We start from the raw sequence: 12,915 nt of genomic DNA, 5'->3' as shown, positions 1-12,915 counted from the left end.
TAACCTAAGGTCAGAAATGAATCAAAGATCCTGGGTATATGTGGTGCCAACACTACCCCACACCACCATACATCTGTACTTAAAAATAACATTATTGCAATGAACCTGTCATTAAGATCATTAAAGGTTTTGGTCCATTTGCTTAAGGCATTTATGGTGAAACAGTACAGACCACTCTTAAACTCCAGGTAACATGAACCTTAGATCTGACACTTGGATCTAGAGAGAAAGAGCGAGGGTGTTTTTGCCAGTCTCTATGTAAACCCAATTCTCAGAGGAACCGAGTCATGTGTAGTGGCACAGTTGCTTCTGGGTGAAAGACAGCTGGCTGATCTGCACATTTTCTGTAGGGCTTTTATCACAAAATCGTGATGCAGAACGCTCTGAACACATCATAGGCCAGTTTGCTGGTTGTTTGTTTTTGCCATGTGGCCAAAGCAGGCAAGCACGTGTCCGAGTGAGTCAGAGCGTGACACTGCAGATCTAAGCTGTGCATTTCACGGCAGCACAATTTCAAAGACAAACAACCGCCTCCCAAAATGGAGAAAGAAAGCATCTATTGTTTCTCATCGATGTTCTCATGGTCTCGTTTTATGCTTTTTATTTTAATGAAAACCAAATGCATAGGCGACGGTGTTTGGTACATGTCTCATTTTTCTATATTTTTAGATGGGTCAGTCAGATCTTTCTGATTGCTGACCCTTTGGCATTGGCCAACGTCTTCATTGCTTTTCACCCTGTCATTTCAAAGGAAATTAAGTGCCTAAAAGTGGAAGTGCCATCTCCTTAGTCATTATCGCAGACAGGCCAGGCGTTTATTGGATCTCACCTCACCAGTAGCACGGTGGTCATTAATACATGAGCGGAGGATAATGAGCGCTGTGCGGTTTTACACAATTATAGCCACATGCTGGATGAGATTGAGGGTCTTTACGTTCTCACATTAATGAGGTTATCAATATGTGTGACGGGCAGAGCCTTTGGCTGGTGCTGGCATGGTCAGTGGTTGAATAAGAGCCAAAACCAAAGGCAGGTCTTGTCCTCGGGTCGTGAAGGTGCCCAAGGTTTGCTGATAAAATGCCGTTTTAAGTCCCTCTTTAATCTCCCTGCTTGTATTGACAAGCCATGCCTGTGGGTGTAAATTTCACCTACACTCTGCTATCAAACAAGGAGCAAGTAGGGGCATCAGCGTCACATCGAGTTTTGAAACCTCATTGACGGGCAGAAAGCGGACATAAAAACGTCTTCAAAAATTACACCTGTACAAGGACAACGACTTTTTTTTTTTATGGCAGTATGTTCTCGCTTAATTACTTTGCTGGTGTCTGGGGCTCATTTGAAGGCCGAGCGTAGCCCATCACAACCTTGTGTTTGTGTTTTACATACCTGAGAGAATTGGATGCTTCTACTACAATAAGAGTTTGTCTTTAGCTTGGCAGATGTTAATGGCAGGCTGTTTGGCTATTTGTGATATTTATGAAGAGTGGACCAGCACACAATTCTTGTTTACCGCCTGCACTGTTCAGTCCAGGCAAGGCCATGCCTCTTCAAATATCCTGTTTGTGTGGAAGCTTTTTGTTATCACTGGGCTGCTGTATCCAGGGCCCCAGGCTGGTCGAATAAAACATGCGAGACGGAGGTTCTGTGCTGATATCGCCTTGCTTGCAGCCTTGAGTCGGCCCCCCGCCCCTATCACCCAGTTCAAGCCCTATAAATAAACACCAATTAATCACCAGCCGAAAGCCAGGCCAGGCCAAAGCTCTGACAGCACAAACCCTGGTCTCTCTCTCTCTCTCTCTCTCTCTCTCTCTCTCTCTCTTTTATATTCACACTTTGTCACCACAGGTTGTGGTACAGGTTGGTAGTGCAACATAAAAAGTCCAGGTTCAGTGTAATGGATGTCAGCACTTTGCCAGATGTATGGAATTTGTAACAAAGGTGTATTAGAACCAAACTCTTAACATGATGTCTAAAAATCTTTTATTTTTATTATTTTTTTGTGTGATAGCAGAATCTAAGCTGTCCACTACTCTAGAGCTACATTTAGAAATGCCATGGAACCATGAACTCCTGGTTTTACTTCAGCCCCAGAAGTTTAAGGGGCTTAGTTCAAGCCTTAGGTGCATTTATGATGAAAAGGTATTCTATAGAACATGCTAAATGGTGCTGTGGTGATCTGGAGACAACACCATGGAGGGCTGTAATTAGTTATTTAATTACGCTGCGATTACACGTGTGCATTGAGAAGGGGGGAGGCTGCCCTAATGGCAGCTTACTCTCTCAGCACCTCCATTTGGGTTTTTGTTCTTAAGTGCTGTGCTCTCATTAAGCTGCCGTTTTAACCAGCATGGCACCTGCTTCAAAATCAAATGCAGACCGCTCGTTACGGCTAATGGCAGTGTGTCTGCCAGCAGCGCTCTCCACGGCATCCCACTTACTCCGCCCGCCAAAGCTAGCACGCTCCAAATTAGCTACATTTCACAAACAATTTCACCAACTCGTTACGCAGTTAGATGTTTATTGGAAGATGACCGACTTTCCCGGAGCATCGTGGGTGCCAGCTTTAGGTGATGGAGCACTGGCCCGCATAATAGACCACAATTATGATCTGATCCTTGCGTCGTTTGCCACGTTATTTATGTAAACCTTTCACTGGGGTTTTTTTATTATTATTTATTTTGATATGGTCACAAGCCTGTCTCCTTAACCTGAGACCCCTGTTGTTTGCCCTTCACCTCCTCCCGTTCCACTGCCAACAACACAGTCTTTGTATCACCAGTTTTTTAGCTTCGTGATTTATTTCAAGGTCCCCCTGGTATGGACTTTTATTAATTCAAAATAGAATTCAAACTCCATTTATTTCCTCGTGCTGCAGCCTTGGTGACACCGTTCCCCAGTGTTTATAATTTTGCTTGTTTCAATTTGTGCCTGGACGCCCCTGACAACCAGGGGATATGATGTATCGTACTCTTGTGCCTTATCTGTTGATGTACAGTTTTAACCTTTCAGAAGGTTGCGTTCCCTTCTCACTACACCCTTCTTGCTTTTTTTTTTTTTTTTTTTTTGCTTTTGCTTTTTTCCCCCCTCTCTCCTGTTTCACCCCCTGTCTTGCTGGCTGAAAAGAGCAATATACACTCATGCTCAATAAAAGTCTGTCTTAACCCTGCTCCAAAGTTATCTAATGTAAATGTTTAGATTTTGTTTCCATAACATTTCCATAAAAAGAATGACCATACATACAGCAATGGAAAGGAATATGCGGCTCTTACAGAGTAGGGAGGGGAGATTGGGTTGAGGGAGGAAAAAAAACTTGCACCATAGACTTCTCTACTGAATGGCTTAGCTATGTGTGACTTTGTGGTGAACTTGCAGTGCATCTGGGCTCGTTCTCTCTCCAGGGCTGTTAGTTTTGGCGTGTTTGCCCAGAGATACTGAACTGTAAATCACAGCCTGTAAAATAGGGAATGCCGGTCTGCCGTCGCATGTACTCACTTTTCTGCATACTGAAGCCTCTGCACCTCTGCTGGGGTTTGAGCTTATTTACACAGTTCAGTTGCCCCGACATGTCCAATGCAGGTCAAACAGCTTGTTATTTATAGATATAGCAAGAAGTAGCAGAAGTAGGGGATGAGGGCGTGAATGATGAAAGTTGTAATAACCATAGTGGAGATGATGATTGCAGTGATGTGATGGAGGTGTGTGAGAGCTAAATGCAGTGCAGTGCATCTAATCATGGCTCTGATGTTGATGGAGATGCCAGTATTTTTGCTCATGGCATGATTGATCACAGTTGGGACTTTATGAACTGTTCCTCAGGGCTGAACTTCCTGTAGTGCCGCATAGCCCGTCAGGCGGCTTCCTGTCTGCCTCAGTAGGGACATCGAAGCCCCATTTATTATCTCTAGACAGTCAGTTTCACTAAATAATCTGGATTCATGTGTGTCTCTGCACTCACCTAAAGAAGAATCATAACGCTGACATGACTTTATGTCTGAATCTCAAAGTTCAAAGAACTAGCCGAGACCGTTCCTCGATGGACGGGCTCCACACTTTTCTTCAGGGCATAGTAAATACCGACAAAAATGATTTATATCATTGCAGAAAAAGTGTGAAATAATGCAGTACTGTTTTGGAAATAAAAAGCTATAATTATAGGCATGATTTCAGAGCCGAATTTAGATACCTGAAGTTACTGGCAAAATACAAAATGCTGTCAAGTTGGAATAAGAAATGGATCCGAAAAAAAGGTATCTGAAAACTGTCAGCTTTTCTCAGCAAGCGGGTGAGTGATGTTATTTATAGCTCTCCAGAAGTGCAACGTGAGCCAAGACAAAATGGCTGTACTTTAAGTGTCCATGTGAATGAAACAGCTGGATTGTACTGCAACTGCTCTGACAGATGCACGATTAGAGCGAGACTGCTCCCTCCATTGTGGCTTCAGTACTATGCTTACTGTGAGTGTGCTTTCTGAAGCACTAATCTCCAGCATTGTTCTACTTTATAATTATTATTGTTGTTGAAGTTCCACTGTAAAGGTTATACGTCGCTTATACGTCATCTGCAGAACTGATCGGATGATGGCTTTTGTTTTATACTCTTAGTCATGTTTCCAAAATGGGTGGATCAAAAGCAACTATTCTGGAAAAAAAGTGTTTTTTTCATCCATCACATGTGGTTTTTCATTATTTTAATAAATAAGCCAAGAAAATCTACTTGGAATTTTTTTCTTTTAAAGCAGTAGTTCTTGATTGCATGTAATTCTGAGCTGATTTCTTTATTTGCAGGTTTGGCCCAGGTCTGGTCATCTACTGGTATGGCTTTATATCAGAACTGGACTGCCAGAGGGACAGAGGGATCCTTCTTAAAGACTGTTTCCCCTCAGACATCGTGACTCTGTGCCACAACCCAGACCTGTGCTGACGCTATAGTTGAGGGTGATACTGAGGCTGAGGGAGTGGAGGGGTCACAGGGCATTTTGCTGGTGGAGACATGAATCCGGAAGCAATTTAGTTTTCCTGCTGCGCACAACTACTGGCAAACATCTGCCCTGAACTCCATCTGAACTCCCAGGGATCAGGTCTGGAATCGTACCTCTGTGCAAATCACACCAGGGAGCCTGGAGACCTGGACTGGACCTGGACCTCCTGATCCTTCAGGAAGGAGGAGACCTCTTATCACAGCCCTTTTCCTTGTCATTCTGCACCACGCAAACCCACAGACGTCATCCCCGTTATCAGCTTTTCTGTTCTTTACTTTCTCTTTCTGTCTCTGATAAGGGTGTGGTCCCTTTTGGAACCTGAATTGCTGACCTTTTTTTTTTGACCTTCCTTTTTTTTTAATTTTTGACATTTCACAGATTTCCAAGTAGTTTTGAGTAATTGTGATATTCAAGCTTTCTGTTTTAACCTTCATCTTTCACATGACTGTCAAGCTTTCATTTAAAACAAATAAAGTTAAAAACCAGGAATAATGTTTGTCATAGTACTCTGTGGAAAGAAATAGAAAAGATGCTCAGGTTTATCAAGTAAGTTGTAATTGTAAAGAAAAAGTTACGGTATGTAGTTAAAGTAAAAATACCAAAAAAAAAAAAAGACAATTTACAATCTCCCTAGACTGTAGTGAACTCAGGCTGGCGTTCCAGGAGACTCCTCCTGCATGCTGTCTGGATGAAGGACGAGAGAGGGCCCTCAGAGCTGCAGTACCATGGTGAGATATGAGCGAGATCAAGAGCTTCCCCTCTCTCTCCCTGTACTCTGTTAATCAGGCCCAGACCTGCTCTGACCTGCTCCTTTTAGGGAGGAGTGCAGCGGAGCTTTACCCATCCCTGACCTCTCTCTCTCTCTCTCTCTCTCTCTCTCTCTCTCTCTCTCTCCCTCTCTCCCTCTCCCTATCCATCCTGCAGAGCTTACAGCACTCCTTCAGTCTGTGTGGACCACGCCGCTTTACTTTTCAATGGTAATAAAGTGTTACATGATTTGTTACCCTTAAACCTCTAACCCTAAAGCCGCCCCTACTCCATTTAGGCCTCAAGCACCGGGGGTCAGAGAAGGGTCACGGGGCGGCCATGATTTCCTCTGTCGGGCCCATTCCTCCAAACGGTACAAAACAACGGCCCCCCAGCGTCCAGTTAACGGAGCCTTATTGCACAGCTATGGAATGCTTAGACATCACTTTACAGCTCCTTTTGGACACAAAAAGCCAGCATTTTTAAGCAGGGAGCAAAATGCAACGTGAAATAAAAACGACAAAAAAATAGTAAACAGCAGATTCAGTTCCTCTCAGCTTTCAAGCCTTCCTGCCATTGTTTTTCAAGATGGCTGTTGCACAAAAGAGGAGCTCGGGTCAACCACTATAAATTAGTTTCTGCATACAATGCTAACCAAATAGTGTTTTTTTTTACTGTCACTACAAAGGAAGGTCAGAGATGAGACACGGGTGCTGAGATTTCCATGATGCAATTGCAGGTTTCCAAATAAATGATAAAGTACACTGTGTCTTTATTTCTGTGTTTTTCCTAGGCAGCCTCCACTCTCCAGTTTTAGATTCATTGTTCTTGTCACAACATTCTTTTTTTGTGCTCTCCAAATAAGGCCTGCCTCATGTTGTTGTTTGTGTCCAGCTCTTCTTTCACAGGTTTAAATCTAATAACTTGCACACACGTACATCCTAGTCATCAAAAATGGTCCTTGTGATCAGTATAAAAGTGTTGCATGACCATACAAGTGTTTTTTTATTTTATATAATACTTTACCAAAAGCACACTGCACATTCTGCGTATAGGATAAGAGGTTTCAAGAAAGTTTCATCAAATGCATTCCTCCATTGTACTTTTGTAACCAGGCATCCCACAAATGCATGCAGCTATAAGCTTTACTCAGACAATATGCCAAAGAATGGCCATCCACAGAGGATTGCGCTCGCTTATTAATGTGGGAGAGCGGTTCACGTAATGGGCTACAGCAGCGCTCAGCATGCTCTCTCCATTACTGACTCTGGCCAAGCACGGAGATCGCTCAGCACCGCAGACTAGCCAAGACTCGATGGAAAGCATGTTCTAGAAGCATAAAAGAGACAAAGACACTATGCTTATTTCTTTTTTACTTTATTTGTTGAAAAAAAAACCTAAAGTGTCATATAACTCATGACGCCACATTATGGAGAGAATTAAAACAGACTTCTGGCAAAAAAAAAATAAAATAAATAAAAAGATCATCTTTCTTTACACACTATATCCATAAATCATCCTGTGTTCCTCAGTCTTGTAGTTGTGCTCAGGAGGATCTATTAATTCTACTGTGTCATTTAATAAAAGCAGTAACAGTTTGGATGTGAAAATAAAGCCTAGTTTTTACAGAAATGTAAAGCTTAAAAAGAAAAGCTGAGGGAATAAAAGCTTGAGGACATCTTTCAGGAGAGAATAGATCCAGATTGTTATTACAATCAGATGGGATGTATGTGCAGGCACGAAATGGCATTTCAGCTGTTGTTTAACTTTGGCTGAGGTTGTAAGCACTCTGCACAGCTGTGTGCACTCCACCATTAACATATCTATCTTTCACTGCCGCAGCAGGTGTGCGATCATGAGCTGCTATAGATTTAGTTCGGATCCACTAGGGTACACGCAGACAGGCAAAAGAGATCCAACCTAACATTCTTTAGTAACAATTAGCTATCATTCTGTGATCTGATTCCAGGACCTGAGAGAATTGTGGGAGTGAATATCGTTGCTATAAGAATGCATTGCGAAGTTCATACTAGGTACTGTATGTCTTTCAGTATCTCACTTGTGCTCTTTTGGTCCTTTATCTGATGACTAAAAGTTTTTTGGGAGGTCACCTTGCTGCTCTGTGTTGTTTTTTGTTGAGTTTTTTATATTTTTTTCATTGTTTTTTGTTTTGTTTTGTTTGTTTTTTTTTGTTGCTTTTTTTGGAATATGCATATTATTATTATTATTATTATTATTATTATTTTATTATTATTTTATTATTATTAATATTTCTTTATTTATTTTATTTATGTATTAATTTTTATGCTCTATAATCCTTGTCTCCTGTAAAACAATTCCCAGTTTATATAAGAGCTGACCTTCTATATAATGTAGTGAGTGAGATTTTATTTTAATCCAAAGGTGATGTGTATATAAAATCTTTTCCATATTTGGAGTTCTTTTCTGTAAGAAAGCAGGCATAATAAGCCTTTATGCTGAATGTAAGGGCGCATTGTTCTCATAGCTCACCCTTTCATACGTTTGATTTGTTTGTTTTACAGTAACACTTCTGAGACATGAAGGGAAGCTTTAAATAAAGAGTCCCTTGTTTTAACCTCGGTTTGGGGGGTGGACTTTGGCAGGTGGGGGAGGTCTCTGTGCTGTACCTTCCTAAATGTCATAGACCTGAGTGACTTTTTCTGAGTGGAAACTGGTAGACAAGCAGTAGATGGCATGACATTCAGCAAAATGCGTGACTAAAACACAGAGTTGGGAAAATGTGATTCTGTAGCTGGTGAGGGAACTGAGGAAGAATATGATATGGGGAAAACAAACTGTGGCGCACCCAAGCCGCAAGTTCACAATTGTGAGTGAGATCTCCTGATGAGAGCTGTCACTGCCTTGTTACTATGAAACAAATGTTCTTGCTCAATAGTGATGCTTTGTTTGTGTGTGCATGTTTGCATGTGTCTGCACACTTAACCCTAGCCTTTTCCAAAACAGCCAGAGCTACCAATCCTGCTGATAGCAAAGAGCTATCAGGACGCTGCAGGCTACTCAGACAGACGTTCAAAAGTATCTTCCTTTTTTCCCCCAAACAAGCCGAATGATCATTAATCATCATAAAATAAATCCTGTATCGTACTCAACACAGACATGAGACAATGTGGAATTACATGTGGCCACTGCCACGTTTCAGAAATGTTTAAGAAGGCAGATTACTTCTTTCATTAAATTGTTGCCAGTGGCAACATAATATTTTTTGTGTGATGATGGCCAGGGGAGGATGGCATGCTTATTTTGGAGGAGAACGATGTTGTAGGTGATGAGCCATCCCTCTGCTTTATGAACATTTTTTGGTTGTGTTCTGGTGAATAATTACATGTTCTACTGAAAGCCTTATCTTTTTCAAAATTACCACAAGCACGTTTTTTGTACTTTAAGTGGAATATTTAAGCAAATAACTGGGCCTGAAACAGTTTTAAAAATGCTGCCTTATAAATCCATTAATAGCAAAGAAATCTGGTTAACTTGAATAAAACGAAAGTTTCATGTAGTTGGCTGTAGGGAGCATGTTTTCTTTTCTTTAGCTTTATTGCTATGAATTTGTATATTATTTATTTATTAAATCCTAGTCCAAATTCCAAATTAACTTTCAATAAAATGTAAAAATTGCAACGTGTGCTAAGTTTTTATCAGAATTTTATAAAGACCATAACTGATTAACACAATAGGCCAAAGACAAAGGTATAATTAAGATTTTACATTAAACCAGCTCATTTTTTATGAGTACTTCCTGTCTCCAGGTGTGTCTGGTCTAGACACCACACTCCCTTATTTTATCATTAGACTTGCATTAATTACAGTTCTGTTTAGAGATAAGATATGCAGCATTACGAGTTTAAGTGAGCTTATCTGAATTTTAATGATGCTTCGAGAAATGCACAGAGTTGAGAAAGCAGCTGCTGAATTAGTGATTCACTCTGTTTTCACAGAATGGATGAGTCCTGATATGCTCCATACTCCTTGCCTGAACTCGTGAGCTGTCTTATGTCATAGTTTGGACATCTCTTGTTGCTATTTATTGCTATGAGCTGTCCAGATAGGCTAAAAAAGCTCTTGACACCAGCTATTGGTTTTCAACACCAGCATTCCCACCTGCTAACAGTGTGCCCACCTCTGTGCTGTTCTAACAGTGACACACAGCCCACTGTGCAGCCCTATACTGTACCTCTATATACTCTTTTTTTCCTCTCCTCTGCTTTTCACCTCTGTGCTGTTGTTTGTAATCACTGAACGTTCCTGGAGAAGGAAAATGTTCAGTGTCAGTGTTCAGTTTCGCAGCATTTACAGTGTGAAAATCTCAGAAATCCGTATGGTGTATTAAAGGTTTATTTTATTTATATTTTTCTTTTTGGTTTATTATAGCTCTGCATGCATGTATATAGATAAATACACGAGTTTATGTTTAAATCGTGTCTTTTTATTTGTAGGCATTATCTCTAGGATTAAAGCGAGTCGTGGAGTTAAAGTAAAGTCGAATTGTTTTTATTTTGCTCGGACTGTCGGACTTTCCTCTAATTCCAACATCGAAAGCTTTAACCAAAAGCTAAATGAATTGTGAGTCGCTCTAAAACATAGCAACAGCCGTTTGTTTGTTGTTTTATTTCCGGTCACATGCAGTATTTAATAAAGATTTTTATTCTTATTGGTGTTCTGATATATTATTTTATTATGTGTTTATAATGATAATAATTATTAATTTCCATTGCATATACCTACAATCTAGTAATTATTCTTTATTGTTGGTAATACATTTCTTATTAATTGTCATAATTATTTTTAATTGTTTATTTAATAACAATTATTTAATTACAATTAAAATATTTAATTGTTGTTCTATACTGTATTGTTGGAGATGTTGTTTAGTAAGTATTTCTGCATTGGTGTGTTTATAATAATAATAATAATAATAATAATAATAATAATAATAATAATGTTGGTGGTGTTAGTAGTATTAATACTACTACTACTACTACTACTACTACTAATAATAATAATAATAATAATAATAATAATAATAATAATAATAATAATGTAAGGTTTCAGGCTATATGCTATTCTAAATAAAGAAGAAGGTTTGAGCCTTGCAGCCTTTCCCGGACTTTGAACATTATTTTGTTTGGGAAAATTCAGGAGAGTAGTGTAGTGTTCCCTGCCATCCGAGAAGATAATGGTTACTGATCCCATTCTTTCAGTCATAATGTTCAAGTGGGCCGAGATTAATGACCAGCTCCTTACTGTAGCTCCCTGCTGCCTGCTGCATGACTCACACTTGTGTTTCTAACACAGGCTGATAAATCGCTTTTCCACTCATATGAACATGTTTAACACATCAAAACACTACTGAACACTAGCGCGCAAGAACAGTCACTTTTAACAATTATTAACAGTCAGCTGATTAAAAATAGGATACAGTTTTTACAGCCGTGGTGTTACTTAAGAGTGTCTATAGATTATATATAGATTATAAGCAGCTTACTCAGTGATTATTATTGAGTAAGCATTATTATTTATTTAGAACATTATTATTTATTTACTCACCACAGCCATATAATGATTTTATATATATATATATATATATATATATATATATATATATATATATATATATATATATATATACATATATATATCCTAAGCATACCAAAAGATCTTGAATAAATTTGCAATAAATAAGAACTGCTGGCAAAATCGTATGAAGAAGACTTTCAGTTTCTAACTATACTTGTTACAAGGGATTTTCTCAATTTATGTTTGTGCAATTGTAAAATTTACCACAGTAAATTAGTGTCATTTAACACAGTGTTTTCTGACAATAATGAAGAAACGATGGAGAATCTGTTCAAATATTGTTACATTTGTTAGAAAACAGTGTGAAACTTGGCTTCTCAGCATGTACACAGTTATATTCTCCACCAGAAGGGGTCGCCATAACGTTAAAGTCTCTCTCTCTCTCTCTCTCTCTCTCTCTCTCTCTCTCTCTCTTTCCCAGTATTTACTCTTATTTACACTTCTTGCGAAATGTCTCACTTTCCTACCGCCTGAGCTTTCTACAACATAATTCCAATCCACTTGTGTTCATGTAGAAAAATGACTATTTTAATTGAACTTTAAAAAAGTAATGTACACATGATCAACACTTTGTGTCTGTTCATTTCACCGTGTTAGTCACTGGTTAATGCAGATTTCTCAGGTTATTAGATAAAACTGATTATTGCCTGTTTCTGGATGTTGACTGAGTTTTAAAAAGCAGTCTAAGAGCCACCCTGAGGAGTGCAATTAATGAGGGACTATCAGCTAATTCTCTTAATCTGAGTAGATTGGAGAACTCACCATCAGGCACTCACCATCCTCGAGGCTTCACTCAGCTCAGATCTGTTGTATTCGGTCGCTTTATTTACTTTTAATGCTGATCATTTCTTGTTATGCTTTAAGCGCTGACTGGCCATTTAACTAGCTCTGGGTCAGTGTGCAAGGTTTCAGCGACGCGTCTGAGTTCAGTTCAGGAGAAATTTCTCCATCTTGGGGAAGAGGAAAAGATTCGCTCACTGGTTTTAGTGAGACAAACTGCGTGATGAAATCGGGATGAATAGAGAAGAAGGAGCTGCTCACCATGAGCCTGCTAGTTATAAGCTAACTTTAAGAAGCTGATGTTTAGCTACAAGAAGAGACCAAAACCCCATAGTAGAGTCTTCTCCCGACCCCTCTGACTATTTCTAATTTCTAATTCTATTACCTTCAGGTTCAGGATATCTGAAATACAGAGGAAAATCCTACCCGTTTTTTGTTTTTTTTATCTTATCGTGTAAGTAAAAAAACCTACACATAATAATAATAATAATAATAATAATAATAATAATAATAATAAATATATGCTATAGTCATAATAGAAATACGTGTAATAACATGTAATAAAAATCACAACATGATAATTGTAATAATTAAATAATTCTTATTATTTTTGTTAATATTGGTGTTACTAATATTGTTGTTATTTGTATTGTTTATTATTATTATTATTATTATTATTATTATTATTATTAATAATAATAATAATAATAATAATAATAATAATAATAATAGCTACAAGAAGTGCATTCGTAGCAAAATAATGAATACGTTTTTCTTTTATAGATCATGTGTAT

At 38.9% G+C, this 12,915-nt stretch overlaps 1 protein-coding gene across 2 annotated transcripts in view; it reads left to right on the top strand.

Moving 5' to 3' along the window:
- The window catches only part of cdin1 (CDAN1 interacting nuclease 1), a 63,222-nt gene extending 57,843 nt beyond the window's left edge, over positions 1-5,379 (top strand). For both annotated transcript variants that reach the window (XM_060879051.1, XM_060879053.1), the window contains one exon: positions 4,785-5,379. In XM_060879051.1, coding sequence (XP_060735034.1) covers positions 4,785-4,920 — 136 coding nt within the window. In that variant the 3' untranslated portion in view covers positions 4,921-5,379. The remainder of the gene's footprint in view (positions 1-4,784) is intronic.
- The last annotated feature ends 7,536 nt before the right edge of the window (positions 5,380-12,915 follow it).

This window comes from Tachysurus vachellii, chromosome 10, assembly GCF_030014155.1.
Source record: "Tachysurus vachellii isolate PV-2020 chromosome 10, HZAU_Pvac_v1, whole genome shotgun sequence".
NCBI lineage: Eukaryota > Metazoa > Chordata > Actinopteri > Siluriformes > Bagridae > Tachysurus > Tachysurus vachellii.
The sequence above is the reverse complement of the archived record's forward strand: the minus strand, read 5'-3'. Positions and strand labels throughout refer to the sequence as shown.